The sequence below is a fragment of the Charadrius vociferus genome, unplaced genomic scaffold (genome assembly GCF_000708025.1).
Source record: "Charadrius vociferus isolate BGI_N301 unplaced genomic scaffold, ASM70802v2 scaffold259, whole genome shotgun sequence".
Taxonomy (NCBI): domain Eukaryota; kingdom Metazoa; phylum Chordata; class Aves; order Charadriiformes; family Charadriidae; genus Charadrius; species Charadrius vociferus.
In genome coordinates this window covers 8877063-8894206 of record NW_009661368.1, presented here as the reverse complement: position 1 = coordinate 8894206, position 17144 = coordinate 8877063, and the positions used below count along the sequence as shown (strand labels likewise).

The following is a 17144-nucleotide window of genomic DNA, read 5'->3' as shown; positions in this document are numbered from 1 at the left end:
CAGGGAGAAGCTGGAAGAAGCCCTGGCTGTGAATGACAAGTTGCCAGCCAGCAACAGAACTTCCAGAAGTGGTGCAGAGTGAGGAGCACAGGGAATGGGTACCGGGTTCCTGGTGTGTTAGTTACCTGCTGCTCAAGGAGACAAGTATTTACAGTTGCATTGTGAGCTACACATGGGGATGAAATAATCAGTGGGATGCAAAGCAAAAGCCTAATATGCAAAACCTTTTCCTGTGCAGAAGACTGACAACCAAGAGGGCTGCTTTATCTTTCACTTTCAACGGTGCATATATTTAACATGAAAACTACCTGAATTCCTAGTCTATTTATTGAGATGCTAATTACATTTATTACTGAGCACATAACTCATTGACCTTAACCTGTTCCATTTGATCATTCATAGAAAGTTATTTTCCCATTTTTTCATGTGATGATTTCTCCTTTATGCGAATTATTACAAAATTCTCAGTAACTACATGCAACAGAGGTTTTGCTTTGAATAACGGTAACGTAGTGTGTGTGTCATATGGAACCAGTCCAAGTTTCAAATAATATTTTTGAGTAAGTTTTTTTACTGCTTCCCAGTAATGATTATGTATTAAAATGATCCAAGGAAGGTACAAAAACACCACTACAGATTATGCAGAAAGGCAACAAATTGCAGATATCGCATTTAGCCACTGATTATGTTACTTCAAATGGGGTTTTTATGACTGTTTGCACAAGAACAGCCTATTATTCACAACAGCCAATGGATACAGAGTTGTGAGTACAGCTTTAACAAGAATTAAACATTCACAGATCGCCTTCTAATTTTCACCCAAACTATAATTACAAGGTTATGCTGATGCCTTTATCAGCTCTTCCAAAAATCATTTTCAACTGGCTTATTTGGATAGTTTTCTTGTTTCTAAGAAAGAAGAAAGACAAATTTTTGTTAAAATAAGAAGTTGTCCGAACCAGCACCAACCCTGAATGCATTTGGACAGATTTCGTAAGAACAGGTTTACTTTTTCCAAAAACTGTGTTTACAAAATGTTTTCATGTGGGATTGAAAGCAGTATACCATAATATCTCATTTAATTAGACACAATTAATTTGGGCTACACAAAAGACAGCCTTAATTTATCCCACTAGTTTGCTCTGATACCATCTTTTCTACTTTGTACACATTTATGTAAATCTCACTTGTAAAACGGGACATCAGTTTCATTTTGTTCACAGAGTTTCATTTTACATCACTAGTTGCTATGTGTTTGGCCTTAGCTCACTTCAGTTGGGTAAACACCGACAATGAGCAGCCATGTTTAACGTCCCGTGTTTGGAACAGACTGCCCAAGGAAACTGCGCAGTTTGTGTTCCCGCAGGATTTCCAAACCAGACTGGATAACCCCGAGCGCCCTCACCTGCCCTCGGTGCTAACTCTGCTCGGAGCAGGCGTTTGGACTGGAGACCTCCTGAGGTCCCTTCCAGCCTTCATTGTTCTGTGTTCCTATGTTAACATTTGTTAAAATAAGTTCTGCAATTAAAAAACGTGGTACAAATATGTGATGGGAATACGGTTCCAGAAAATTAAAATTGTATTATTTCTGGGCTGCCGAGATCCTCCTTTTGCAAATCTGATACTCTGATTCATTTCTAATACGTTGGGTACTTTTTGTAGGTTTTAAGTGCAATGTTCAATGTTCTTTACACTGTACTGAAGTTTAATTCCTAGCTAAGAAATGAAAGAGGAATCAATTTGATTGGAAAATGAAGTAATTATTGCCTGTACAATGCCTGTATATAGGATTTGTGATATTTTTAATTGCTAACTTTCCCGGTCCAGCAGTTGAAAGCGTTTATTTTATTTTGCTATCTGAAGATCCCTACTTGTTTCGTTTCCCCTCCCTTACAGATACGTGAGCGTATGGCAGATAACCTTCGCAATGGCGGCCCAGAAGCAGCCCGGTCTTACAGCTGCACCGGCACATCCCCCAGATGTACCCTTTTCCCTCCAGCCTGCACGGGGGTCTGCAGATCTCAGCCGGGGCAGCGCGGCTCCTCGACCGGAGCAGGCCCTGTCCCAGCTCGTGTACCTGAAAGCCCTCACCATCCCGCTGTACCAGCCCCTCCAGGCAGGGTGCTTCCAGCCCCACGGCCAGCTAGTGGCTGCCAGGAGCTGCCTAAGCCTGGACGGCAACGGACCTCTGATCCTGAACCCGCTTCTTCCTTCGGAGGGCACAGAGCAGCCGCAGCCCATTTTCCAGAAGCAGCTCGGGCAAACTCTAACACTGAACATAGTGAGCACTTTACCGGTTTTATCACCACCGAATTCTTGTGTAAACGCATCTATTGGAAGCCCAGGAAAATCAAAAAAAGCTGGGAAGTATATCTGCAAGCACTGTGGACGAGATTGTTTGAAGCCAAGCGTCCTTGAGAAACACATTCGCTCTCACACAGGAGAGAGGCCCTTTCCATGCACCACTTGTGGTATTGCGTTTAAAACTCAAAGCAATTTGTATAAACACAGAAGAACTCAAACACACGTCAACAACACCAGACTGCCCTCAGACTCTGACAACGCGGGCATGTTGGAGCCACACGAGAAATCAACAGAGAGCACCACGTCACATCAAGGCAGCAAACGACTTAGTAGGACCTGTGAGGACAGGGGGGTACAGATGGAACAAACGAGTTCAGAGACCAGCGCGGACACTAAGAAACCTAATGACCTTTCACTGCCACCAGCAAGCAATTCATCATTTGCTTCAGGAAATCAAGAAACAACGAATCAGCCCTTTAGCGCACAGGCCAATCAGGGGGCTCCTGAAAGAGAACCTCAAAGTTCATCATCTCCAGGAGCTTTGCCAAATGGTCAGTGCCAGAGAAAGAAGCTACAGGAGCAGAGAACTCCAACGGCCCATAAGCACGTGCAGTTGCAAAGGCAGCAAGCAACCTCTTCGGAAAAACAGTGGGATTACAGGCCGCTTGACGGCAAGCTGAAGAAGTGTGAGAGCACCGACTCGGGGTACCTGTCCCGCTCCGACAGTACAGAACTGCAGATGGCATCACCCAGCCCTCTGCACAGCCTCTCTGAACACAGCGCCGAGCTGGAAAACGAAACTGCCGGCAGCAGCTCAAGGTGTGCCTCCAGAAGCCCTGCAAAGCCAGAGGCAGCTGAGAAGGCGACAGCCTCGATGCTAGAGAAAAAGAGGCTGGAAGAACACATTTCAAAACTTATATCTCATAACAAAAGTGTGGTGGATGATACCCAGTTAGACAACGTTAGGCCCAGAAAAACTGTCCTTTCTAAACAGGGAAGCATCGATCTGCCAATGCCTTATACGTACAAAGACTCTTTCCATTTTGACATCAGAACTTGCGATGTAAATAGGAAAAAGAATCTTTCCCTTTGTTCAGCAAAATCTACCTTTGCACCCCTAGAAAAGGGCAAGCCAATGTTCTTTCACTCAGTCCCCACCCAGTTCTCCACAACGGTCGATACTGTGCCTGTCACGCGGAGCAACTCTCTGCCGGTCGCGGAGGGCACAGGAGCGGTGCGTGACACAGCAGGTCGCCCCAAACCACTTTCCCTTGCGAAGCAGTCTGTCAACAGCGGCACTGCCGCTTTGCTGCCTAGCAACAATCTTGCTGCAAATTCAGTGGATTTTCCTAACAGCCATCCCCGAGCCCTCGTCAGACAAACGGCAGTGGATGATTTGCCTCTAAGTAACGTGGTTGATCATCCTCCTCCCTCGGAGGAGCTGCAAGGGAGCAAAAAGCTTGGGGCTGGAGAAGTAATCAGGGCTAAAAATAACAAACACAATCAAAGGAAGTTAAAGAAGTTCTCTCAAGAAAAATGGCAAATGTATGGAGATGAAACATTTAAGAAAATCTACCAAAAGATGAAAAGCAGTCAAAACGCCAAGAAAATTAAACCAAGGGGGAATAAGATTACAGATATCACAAGCTTCTCTCCCGATTCAAAGGAATCAGTCAGCAGTACTGAAATTACGGAGGAAAGAGATGGCAGGAGCTCTGTCAGTGACAGTCTCTCCTCCCTTGTGACAACAGAAACCTCTACTAATGGTAACCACATTCCACAGAATGTCCTCTCCAAGGAAACCGCAGACAGTTCGACCTGCGTCACGGAGACGCCACGCTCAGTGAAGGCCGGTGTGCAGGCTGCAGTGAGCGAAACTTCCCCGGACCTCAGTGGCAGTGACACAGACAAGTGCGCAGGTGGCAACAGCGTGTTACGAGCTCCGAGCGGTTGTGAGCTCAGGCTTCAAAATCCTCGGTGTCAGCTGAACGCTGATGGAAGGAATGATGACTGCTTGCCAGTGCAGAGGAGCAAGTGGGAAAAACCAAGCCCTGGGAAAGAATCCAGTACATCTGAATCAGACTATAAAAGCACTTCAAACAGTTATGGAAACCATAGCCGGAGTACGGGAACTGGCCAGCATGCCCTGACACCCCCGTGGGCCCATTGCAACAACAGCAGAGAAGCTGCAGGGAAATCCCAGAATTTACCATCAGAAAGAAAAAAGCTGAAATTCGAAGCGGAGAAGACAAAAACCATTATTTCAAAGCCCTGCCCTAGTCCCAGCAGTGAAAACAGCGTGGTAAATGAAGCAGAGAGGGTCTATGGCACTAACGCTCAGTCTCCTGACACAGCACCAGTGACGTTCTCCAGTACAGCAGAGGAGCAAAACTTAAGCACAGGAATTAATGAATCCACTGGAGGTACTGAGAATGTGGAGTATATGAAAACAATCCAACTCCCCACCAAAGCTCCTAATTATAGCGACGCTAACCCTCTTTCACATTCAGCAGGTATCTCAAAAGCTTCACTTGTGGGATTTTTAGGGCCTGAATTAAGGGGAAGTGATTGCGATTCTTTTGCCTTGCACAATGCAACAGATAAAGATGTCAAAACATGTCTTGCGAGAACAGCAGCAAAAGTACCACTTTTCAGTGACAATGCTGCTGACATGTCTTTGAAAACTCATCATCTGCAACCTGGTCATTTAAATCCAGTCCCACAACAAAATGCCTTTTCTCCAAAATATATCCTTAAAGTGCCCCAAGACAAGAGAGCCTCAGATTTGTCACTTTTGCTTAGATCGGAACAGAAGATTACACCTTGCACATCTGTGACAGACACCTTAACCAACCCCCTCTGCTCTTCCAACAGCGGATCGCTCAGTTCTCAGTCTAATGATGTGTTTTGGTCCCCTTTAAAACTTGAAGTCAGACAAAAGGCGAGCAAAGGAGAGCTACGATGGAACGTACATGCAAACTGGAAGACTCCAGTATTTTGTTCTCCAGTCAATTCAGAAACAACAAATATCTTAACCACAGCAGATAACACCTTTTATAATGCTTGGAAAACCAAATGGGACAAAAATAAATTAAATTTTCAAAGACAAACAGAAGAGAAGTGGGTGAGCGTAACTACTTCCTCTACACAGACCCCCAGGAAGAAAATATGCTTTACTTCTCTGTATACAAGTGGTTTTTTCCTATCAGCTGACATCAAAGAAGAGAGGAAGGTTTTACATCACCTTTGCTCAGGAAGTGACCCTTTGATAATGACGTCAGCTTTTCGCCAGGGTGCAGAGCCAACACTCCCAGGGTGGGACAGGGGTGGAGGTCCATGCGTTCTTGAGGACACTTCCCCAGCAGTGCAGGAGACGCAGCACTCTCAGCGCTCAACAGACAACCCCACTTATTTTTGCCATTCTTTTGGCACTTTGTATTGCCACACTCTCACCACTCGCTGTAAAGAATTCCCAGCACTACCCCACGATAATCCGACTTGCTACTCTGGAAGTTTAATGGTATCAAGCACGAAGAGCACCTTCCCCTCGCTGAACGCTGAACCTCGACTAACTTGGTGTTGTTTGACAAGAAGCCTTCCTCTGCCTGCGGAGCAGAAGGGCAACGCAGACTCTGCTTACTCCTCCCTGCACACCCGTGACGAGGAATCCAGCAATGAATGCACGCTGTCGAAATACGATATTTCTATTTTCAAAATGAAAAATATTAGCAAGACCGTGGCATATGGCTTAACAAACAGGAGTTTAAAAACATTGGTTTCATCCTTTTCTAAAGGACAACAGATGCAGGAGGTAATATTAATAATCTGCTTTCTTTTCTCAAGAGGGTGTGTTTGGCTGACACTCCCTCACCCCATTAGAAAAATAAAAGAATTATCAAAAGTATATTTATGGACATTTACAGGCTTTGTAGATACAGAATTTACAATTTATGTTTTTATAAGATAAGTTACATATTCATTTGATGAATAAAAAACACATACTTTTGTGTGAATATTTAAGTTTTCAGTAGGAATGCTGTCTAGTGAGAACAGTGTATTTCTATTTCTTGATTTTTCCCCTTATGAGTATATTTTATATTCTTCTGTAACAGCATATCTATTACACTTTTCTCATTTTAAATGAATATTTGAATTAGAGTAGGACTGTAGTAGACCATTAATGTCAAGACTTTATTATACTCGGAGACACTTGGAGTCAAAGCCAGACTGGGTACTAGATCTCTCATCGTTCAGATACACTGAAATATCAACAAAACCAAACTGCATTAATGCCCTGTAAAGTGGTTAAGCCTTGAAAGTGTTTACTTTTCAGGTAAGTGAAGATAGACTAGTCTATCTGTACAGATCCTAGAACAGCTCTGTAAGACTAAGCTTACCCTTGCTATAGGAAGAAGAATCTGAAAGAACATACGCTAATTCTATACAGATCCACAAAAGCAGTGAGTTGTTTCAGTTTTATTTTATAGAAGTAGATGGACAAAGTGATTAGAAAAAACTAACACAGAAATTCTAGGAAAAAATCAAAGTTGTGCTCTCTAACTACTATGCTATTCAGTGCTATTTAAAAAGAGCATAGATTTCCGATCTCTCAGTTAATGTAATTCAGAATTTTCATGTATTTCATTTTTTTCCAGTATTCTCAACAGTTAAACTCAACAGCTCCTGGTGGTGCTTTCAAAAATATTTCAGAGCAAAAGAAGAAAACAGTAGTTTGCAAAAAGGAAAAACTCTCAACAAATAAACTCAAGAGGAGCCACAAACAGAAAAAGATTAAAGTCACCCCAAAATGGTAAGGAATATGGTTTTCAGCTTCCCTAGAAACACATAATTTTGCTAAACTCTGTGTAAAAAGTCCACAGAAAATAAAAAGTTATCCCAAACATTCAACCTTGTCAAAATCAGGGGCAAAAATAAATCTCTCAGAAAGAGCAGCAGTTCCACAAAACTAAACTATAAAAAATACCAGCATGTTGTTGACTATCAAGAATAGACTTTTCTGAGCAAAACAGACGTATACCAAAGAAAGATGATGACCGGTCAGTGACTCTCACTGTGCTTTAGAAATTATTCTTATCTCTCCAAATTGTCAGCATTTCCTTTTGTTTGAAGGGAACCAAAGTACTTCAGTTTTTCATCCTGTTACAGGTAAAAGCAGTGTGCAAGACCCTTTTGTCCTCAGAAGATCTGTATCCTGTATTCACAAGAGAGCGCAGAAGAATAAATATCAAGTTCTAACACAAACTAACAAAACCATCTGTAGTTTAAATAAAAAGCAGGAAGAATTTGAGTATAAAACTGTCAAAGACACATTGTATCAATCAACACAATTTCTCCGTATTTAATGGGAGTTCATATCAGTGGAAGATTTAGCCTTTAATCTTCCAAGAGTGTGGGGTAGCAGAACGTCTGACGAATTGCTTCAATAAGAAACCCATATTGTGTGCATACATCCCTCTTATTTTATTTCATGACCAAAATCAGACAGAGTGACTCACTTGTGCACAAATCAGTGTCAGTAACTTAATCACCGTGTCTAGTTTGGCAAACAGCATTGCAGTTTTGAAGGGGCATAAGAATAAAAATAGAAGACTCAGTCCTATGTTATCCAGTCTAGTGACATTATTCTAGGACATTTTTCTGCTTTGGTTTTGGGGCATTTTGGTTTGTTTGGTTTTTTTCCTGCTGGTCTCAATTATTTATTTGGCTATATCAAATAAGTACAGGGACTCAATTAAGTACAGTGTGCTGAAAGCTCAGGTCACACATATTAGTAGCTAACTGGCCAAACTATTAATCATGACATGTAATATATTTTTCTAATACACCAAACACCCAAATAAGCATGCCCTTTCGGATTTACTCATTACTCTGTGTATAGTGACTGAGTCTATGGATGTAGGGATGGGACCTTCCACGGTACTTCAGTCTCCATCGTTAAGAGTTACTGCAAGATCTAGACAGAGTAGGGAACAGAGCAGAGTTGGGTTATTCAGTGTGAGTTTTCTAAGTGACTGAAATATTGATGTTGTTCATTAGTGATGATGAATAGACAGCACATAAGAAGTGAAAAGTGAAAAAGCTAACAACTATGCAGTCTCAGGTGATTCCTGTACGACTCAAGTCTTTATGAAGTATGTTGTTTTAAAATTCCAGAGGAAAAAGGATTTGTTATTCCTGAATCCTTTTCTCTTAGCAAACCAAGAATTTACTGAATCCTACTGAGGAAAAATTTAATAAAATAATTGTGAATGTCCTGCCTAAAATCTTGATTTTTTTTTTTTGAGTCGACACAAACGAACATCACCTTCACAGTAGTAAATTGCTGTTAGACTTAAATTTCCCTGATGATGTGGTATTATTCTACTCTGGCTGCTTTTCAATCACACATATTTGTTTACCCTTTCGATGCCATTGGCACTGCAGGCACAGAGGGAGGCACGTACATGGATATGCTCAGTGGAAAAATAACCGAGCAAGCAAGCGGCACTGTTTTCCAAATAGAACACCAGATGCTTTGAAAAAGGGCTCTTCATCACAGCCCCGGACATTTAGTAAGAAGTGCCATTCTCCTCAATCAAAGGTACAAGGTAAGTATTTTTCATATTTTTTAATGTACTGAATGTTTATTTTTTAAGAGAAAGAACGATAGCAGTATCTCTGACGTGCACCTGTTCCACATGGAACTGCAAAACCACTTTTGTCCTTCAGTATGTTCTATGAGTAAAAATGCAAACATCTCCCACATTTTCAGAATGGAACGATTTTCATACACATATATGTGAATTTGACAATTAGGAGGGCATTTAAAAAAGAAATAACCCAAAATAACCTTTCGCTAGAAGGCTAAAGAGTTTTAAGATGGATCTTTATCAGTTTCTGAAACAAGACTGTGTGTTTGCAGTGTGGGTTTGGGTGTTGACTTGCTTTCTGTGTTTCAGGACCCCCCCATTTAATTAGTGGTATTAATGCAAATGATGTTTATGCTGCAGCCTTCTTGGAAGCAGGGACAATACCTTGTGTTCATTCATAGCAGACATGAAAAATAGCTGTTACTCTGCAGGACAGTAACGGCCAATAAAAAAACCCCAAACCCAAACCCATGTATGTAAATGAGAAAGTGCATCAGGCTTAGAATAAAAATTTACAGAAAATAGTAACAACATAGAAGTTAGTTAGTGATATGATGAGAAATTTAGTAAGTTCTAGCAGGTGGGGGAATAAAAATCAAAGTAAATGTTTCTGCAATCTCTTTCCAATAGAAAATTACCTACACCAGCAAAAAGTCACATCTCATTCCACCTCAGACAAGCCACTTTGCAGAAGGAAAACAGAAGGAAAGAATAACTCAGGAATATCTTCCCATACTGAAAATCTAAACCACGTTAAACACAAAGACAAAATGGATAAAAAAGTAGGTATTGTACCTTACTTCATGTGTTACTTTTTTATTAAAAGAAAAAAGATATTGGGAATTGGTAATTAAAACTGGAATTATATTCAGCTGTTTTAAAGTTCAAGTTGAGACTACTTTGTATCACAGATTTTGTTTACAAATGTGCTAAAGGTATTTTTGCAGTTAAAATATAAGGAAAATGTTAGAATTAGCTTTTTGAAAAGAACAATTAAACTTGCATCAATTGAAAAAGATATTTCTTGTGCTTGCTGCCAGAGGATCAATTAGCGCTGCCGGCAGAGGTGCCCGCACACGTAGCCCAGAGCATCCTGAGACAGAAAGCTTGACATGAGGAAAGTAGCGGAGGGAAGAACGTGTATCCAGCATCGCACCTGCATTTCTTTAGCCCTTTGTGGAAACCAGTGCTGCTGGGGTTTCAATGCCGCCAGCAGCTGGTTAGCGGGAAGGGGCCTTAGCGAGCCTGGCACGCGCGGCACACAGCGCTGGTGCGTGCAGCGTCGGCACTGCTCCCGGCAGGATTTGGTGCTTGTCCTAACGGTACCTTTCCCAAGACCTCCCCTGGCCACACTTGAAGACAAAAGCTGCTGAGCCCGACTGCTGTTGTGTAGCATGAGCACTGGTTTTTCATGTAGCATAAGCAGTACCATATTTAGGAACATAATCCTTAAAATGTTTTTTACTAAGTAATTTTATTTCCTACACGTATCTCACCGCCTCGGACATCGTAATATTTCTCACAGACTCATCACAAACCTTTCCCCCTACATAGCACAAACATCATCGCAATACGCATATTAAAATATCTTAATGAAAAGAACGTCATCCTAGACAGTACATAAGAATGCAGCTTGAAACCCCTAACCCCTAAGGTGGATGAGTAACTTGGTCTGTAATAATGGAATAAAAGAAAAGGGGTGCAAATATAATCACAGTTCTATAAATAAAGGTTGACATTATGCTTAATTACTCAGTTGATATGAGTTACAGCAGAGGTAAATGTTTTCTACTGATACAGTCAACTTAGATATCACTGCACTTTTATGAAGGATGGAATTGCTCTGGACTGCAAATTTGAAATGTAAATTTTTTCCCCCCTTAGTTTCTACAGGACATTTCTGAGCAAATCAGGGAACACACAAGAACAAACTTCTCTTTTCAGAACATTACAGCTCCTCTGGAAATACCTATGACAGCTCATTCCTTTTCATCCACAGTGAACGCAGCCACGCTGCCAGTTAGCAGTGATGTGGAAATCTGCTGTTTAGTGACACAACCACTGGTGCTTCAGCCATCGGTCCCAGGGGAGTCACAGCCAAACGTTCAGAGGGACTCAATGGCATCTTCTTTTTGGTCTTGCCCTTCTGATTTTACAAACACAGGCACAGGTGACCAACCTGACAGCACAAACTCAGAGACTACTGGTCATCTCTCCTTACATCTAGAAGCAAGTCGGGAAAACACACTAAATGTAGAGCGGGAGAGTCAAAGATTTGGCACATTAGACCCGGTGATCCCAGCTTCAGGAAGGGAGAAACCTCCAGTTGAAGAAAACACATATTCATCTCCAAAAGACAACTCAAGTCCCAGTTCCCAGCCTGGATGTTCACGTTTATTCGGATCAAAAGCAGAGACTCCTCCTGAGTCCATCACAAGGACTAAATTACCCAGTGTAGAATACACAGAGCGGCCAAACGTTTCTCAAAAAATCCTTGACCTTTGTGGAAGTGCGGACAAGAACAGAACCCACCCGCAGTCAAACAGCTACGGAAGGCCACACGGAACAGCTACTGCTGCCTTTAAAAAGCCCCCGATTACTCTCAGGTCCCCCAAGTTGGAGACTTACTCTGCAACACCTTCCAAGACATACAAAAAGAGAGGTTTAGAGATGATGAGGAAGCAAACCAGAGTTGAGTATGATGACACTAGCAGTGATGATGAAGATAGGCTTGTTATAGAAATATAGCAAATCGGCTGCTAACAGGATGCTTGTGCAACGGCGCCTTACGGAAGGAAATACCTCAGGTGCTGGATGTGTACTTCTGAAGCACCTTAACATCAGAGAAGCCATTCCCCGGTGCAACAGGCAGCATTCTCTTCTGAAGAGAGTCCCTTATTTCAAGGACTCAACCTTTTCCAAAAGAAGCTTATTTGAAGCAAAGAGGGAGCTGTCATCACACAATGCAAGGGGTAAACCTGCCTTTATGAGGGCTGTCCAGCATCGTTAACAGTCTTACCAGTGGTAGATAATTCCCACAAGTGCTAGCTGCGGTGGCTGCAGTATTAAAAGCTGCAGTGTATTTATTTACTACTAACAATGCTGGAGCAGCAGCTTCCTCAATATATGAGCTAAGATTTCCTGGAAGCGTACGGATGTATTCTCTTCTATATACTCCTCCTTTCTTGTAGACACTTCCACCTGAACCGGGAGCGATACGCTGGCATTAAGGGGAAGATCTGTTCCCTGAGCATCTGTGATATTGGAAGAGTCTGGAAAAATGCTGATCTTTTTCCATGTTGCACAAATGTCAATGCTTCTTTGTGACAAATGACACAAGCATGCTTTGCTTTGTGTTTCGTGCCTTTTATGCCAAGATCTACTCAAATATTCTTGATTTCTAGTTGGAGAATATGGGTGTTAGCTATTGATATTTCCTTGTGGTAAAACTTATAACAAGGATTTTCTCGTTATATTCATCACATTGTGCTCCAACCAATATAATCTGGAATGTTTCATTCTTATTGTAATCTTAAGTTTAACTGCAATGATGCTATTTTATTGAGAGTAAAGAAGCTATATGGCATAACTTGTTTTCTTTTTTAACAAAAAGTTTTGTGCTACGAACCCTGAAATTTACTGGTTTCTATGTGAATAAATAATTAGATATTTTGATTTGATCAAGCGTATTCACTTGCTTGATTAAACTGATAAACATTAAAAACATTCCACTTAGACATTATAGTCAAATTCTACACTTAAACTTCTACCAGTCTTATATTGTGAACCATACATAGGGTTTTAAGGATTAACCTACATGGGATATTCGGAATTCCTTTTACTTTAATCACGCACAGGTAAGTTTATATAGCTCTTAGTCACAAAGAGATCTAGTATATTACATGAGAAAAATAAATGTGTATGTGCAAAAAGATGCCAAAACATCTAAGAGACAAAAACCAAGTGCTAAGTCCTATGCAACTCCTGTGTTTTCAGATGTCTTACAAACATGAGAAGACTTGAGGTCATCCATACAGAGCTTCACCTTTAACCTCAAACTACGTTCATAAATTTATTATTGGTACAGAAAAAAACCCACAACACATGATCAAAATGTTACCCCAATTCTTAATTCTAATGTGTTTAAAAAAAAATATTAGGAAAAAGATCTTCTCTTTCAGAACAGAGGATGAACCATGAAACACATTTTTCTCTTTCTAAAAATTTTGCAATATTCCACCAATTACACCAATAATTGGTGTCAAAGCTGCAAGGAAAAAATCTAGGAATATTAGTTTAAGGAATTATGCCTTTTTGTTCTCCTGCTTTACTTCTCTTTACCAAGTGCTGGGGTTTCACAACACTAGTATTCATACTAATCTGTTGGGCTGTGGTCAAAATTTACAGCTCAGAAATACAGTGAACCAGTCTGTTCTTTTGCGACACTTTATGGTAGACTTCTATAACCTCGATTTTATCTCCACATACCACACAATGAGAGGATAAGGTGAAGTTACAGCCTCCTCAGCTTGGGAAGTGTGGTATTTAGAGCTCAGCAAGCACGGGCATATAGTTGAAGAATGAATGGCATCAACAATGGTGGACTGCGAGGCACTGCAAGCTGCGTATTTTGTTGGCCGAGATATAATACAAAAAATAACATTTTGTTTAGAATGATACAGCTGAAAAGAATGCTATACCCTTAGATTGTTTTTATATTGTTAGATTTTTCTCTTTTTACTGTTACTATTTTATCTTAATACAAATAAGACATGATGATCAAAATAACACTAACATTGTGCTAGTTATTAAGGGTTATTTCTAGAATCAACTGCAGAGATGCAAGTCCAAGAATGTCAGTAACCTCAACGCACATACGAGTGCTGTGCAGCTCATGGGCTTTCTGCAAGTGCCTTTTCTTAAATACCAACAGGGGCACACCTAATGAGCTCCACCTTTCTGTTCCTAACTGTCGGGAGAAGCTCTCAGCAGACTAGGAAAGGCTTACTAGAGAGCCTATACGTAAATTCATTTTATACATAAACCAGCTTAATTTATAATATGTGGCAACAGTCTTAGTACATTAACTAACTTATAGCTCAAGCATATTAACACTTAATGATTTTTAGTAGCTATTATGCTAAATTTCTTAGTCCACCTCAAACCTTGGAGAAGAGCTAATATGTTACTCGGGAAACTTCTGAGTGAGATTATTAGCAAGAAAAATGTCGATACCATCACTAATATGACAAGTTTCACTAGGTTTGGTATTACAAGGACAAGAAAGATCAAAGAAAAAACTGCCTTGAAATCTCTCTTGCTCTGTTCAGTATTTGTGCTCCAAGACAAAGCTGCGAGGTATTTGGGTGAATCCCAGGTGCAAAGAATGTAAATAGTGTGAGTTCAAAGACGTACACTAATATAACTGCAATTTGGGAGAAAAAGAGCAAAAGAAGAGGGAAGAGGGAGGGGGAGGAGATGACATCAATATTGCCGCAATATTGAAGAATTCAAAGTTTTGGAACTGTTTTCTGATGGAATCACTCAAAGTTACAGCCGGATTCTGAACCTGTAGAAGCAGCAGGAGAAAAAGAAAGGCAATGCTCACAGAGACTCGCGAGTCACAGCGTTCCCAGCAGCGCTCGTGGGCACACGTCATTAAAGGCTACGCGACGGCTGTCACGCAGGTACCGGCAGGAACACACCCATTAGATAGTCCTACCAACAAAAAAGCATATGCCTGGTTTAAGCTGCTTTAGCTTCAGATCTTTTTCCATTTTCATTTTCAAACTCTCTATATATCTTTGTTAACAGTAGTATGGACAACAAGGAAATATTTTTTCAATTTTTAATCAGAATTTTCAGTTCTGTGCTGTTCCACCCGAAGAATTCACAAAGTAGAATTTCAAATGCTTCAGAGTTCTGCAAAGTCTCTTAAAAATGTATAGTCTTGTAGAGCTAATGGAAAATTTGCACACCTATTAAATCTCTCTGATCCAGCTGTAAAGAAAAGCTTTGACAAGCACCTTCAGAAAGCCATTGCATCAAACCACACCAGCAGCCTCCACAGCAACTATGCTCACCTCTTGCTTGTGCAAGAGTTTTGTTATTATAATTTATGGACATGTAGTGAATATCCTAGATAAAGTTTTTTGCATGATGTTTGTGGATAAATGATGTGGTTTAGAGTGGATTTTCTAGATGAGCAATTTAGAAGTATTCTAATGACAGACTCAGATATGCTGTGCAAAGAAGCATTTATCCTGTGTATATTTTACAGCATTAAATATAGAAATTTCTTCGTCATACTGCAGCTGTAGCTAAAGGAAAAATGGGGCAGTTTTAAGTTAGCTGAGAAAGAACATTTTAAACTCTATTTCCTGACAGAAATAATCCTTAACTTTTTAGCTCAGTACACACAATAAAAATTTGACCTAACATTAGAGCTGAAAGCCAAAAGATGGTAGTTCTTTAAAACCACCAATAGAACTACGGTGGCATTTTTAACAGTGATCTAAAGAAGGTAGCGGCTGTAGCACAAATCTCTTCAGCCGTAACAACCCTCGGAGGAGTAAGGTTTGAATCACGTACATCAACGTGTGCAGACTGTGAGAAAGGTTCTTGGTTTAAGTTAGGGAACTCAAGGAGTTTGCACATCCAAATCCAGCAGCCCATATGGCAAACAGCATATTTGGGCTTTCCAGAAGATACTGTACTCCCAGAGGAACATACAAGGCTACGCGGGCAAATTATTCTCCACCTTTTACACAGCAAAAGTGTCAGCCATGCAGTGATGTGTTTAATTAATCTGCAAGAAGCTGAACATCAAAGCCACATGAGGGCACCAGGCACAGAGGAAAATCTGTGTTTCTTTATCCTTCAAAGTCAGCAGCAGTTCTGATGGATCATTCCTTTGCTATAAGCAAATTTGAAATTCCTTTGCACGTGAAAGCATCTCATCAACTTTTTCCTGCTTCTGTTGAAGGAAGCAAATTAATAAGGAATGCTGATCGCTGATAAGATCTATATTCAACACCCTCATCTACCCAATTGTCGGTAAATAAGTGGATGTTTCAGATTTTCCCTCTTTAGATGGGAACTGACTATTTCTTATTGTTTCGAACTTTTTTATTGGCTCTTATTAATTATTGATGCTTCACTGATCTGCCTGGCAAACCCCAACTCGTACACAGGGGTGGACGAGAGGGGGGCAAACCAACGAGAGCAAGCCCAGAGATCACCAACAAATATAAAGATATGGCTTGAATACATAGTTTATGAGACAGATAAGAAGAGCTGGCTAGCTATCAGAAGAGAAAATTAAGGGAATACGCACAAAAAGGTTCAGTAGAAGAATGTGGGAAGACTATCACAATCATCTGTCTTCCACATCCATTCTGGGAAGGTATGAAATGATGAGCATAATTTGCAGCATATAAACTAGATATCAAGAAAAGCTTCCTATTTTAGGAGCAACTAAGCATCTAACAAATAACTCAGGGAGATTAAAGACCCTTCACCTCTTGGGAACTTCAGTAACAGTTAAGGCAAGTATTTCTTATTATAGGCATAATATTATTTAGGGCTAGAACAGACTTTCTTTCCAGTCCTATTTCTTATTCATAAAGTCTTGTTTGTCAATAGCTTCCCCAAAACACAACGCCTAAAATATTTAGCACTTCTGTGGCTGTGTTCTGTGGCAGTACTGATACACACAGACAGGGGTACCTGAACACATTTGGTTGGCGTTACTTGCACGGTATATCTTGGTTTGTATGTTGCCTATGTTTCATTTACACTACCAAATTTGTTCCCATTCATGAGTGTTTACATTATAGTAATTTTCATGTAGGTAAGTAGCTTTGTTAAACCATTCACTTTACCTTAAGGATTTGTGTGGAATTATGGCTGCAGATTAAGACTCCCAGCCTGTATTTTTCATTTACCATCAGCATTCCACAAAAGTCACACAGATGAAAAGGTCAATAGGTTTTTTTTTAGACTTTAAAATACTGGGAGATTTTAACAGTCCGTTTAAAGTGTCCTTGTGGAACCCGATAAATGTCACGTAGCAGCACATAACTTAAAAGCCGTGTCTTCCAGGGAACTGCAGTGTTACCACAGTTTGGTTACAAGCCACTCTCTTCAGTTTAAGCTGTACTTAAATAGAAAAAAGCAGGTTTTTTTCTC

The 17144-nt window shown here is 40.6% G+C and overlaps 1 protein-coding gene across 1 annotated transcript; it reads left to right on the top strand.

Annotated features, from left to right (window-relative positions):
• The first annotated feature begins 1927 nt into the window (after nucleotides 1–1927).
• ZNF831 (zinc finger protein 831) lies at nucleotides 1928–11702 on the top strand. The gene is made up of 5 exons (XM_009893464.1): nucleotides 1928–6115; nucleotides 6972–7114; nucleotides 8749–8912; nucleotides 9585–9736; nucleotides 10848–11702. Exons 1-5 carry the CDS (start codon nucleotides 1928–1930, stop codon nucleotides 11700–11702), a joined length of 5502 nt encoding a protein of 1833 aa, XP_009891766.1.
• The last annotated feature ends 5442 nt before the right edge of the window (nucleotides 11703–17144 follow it).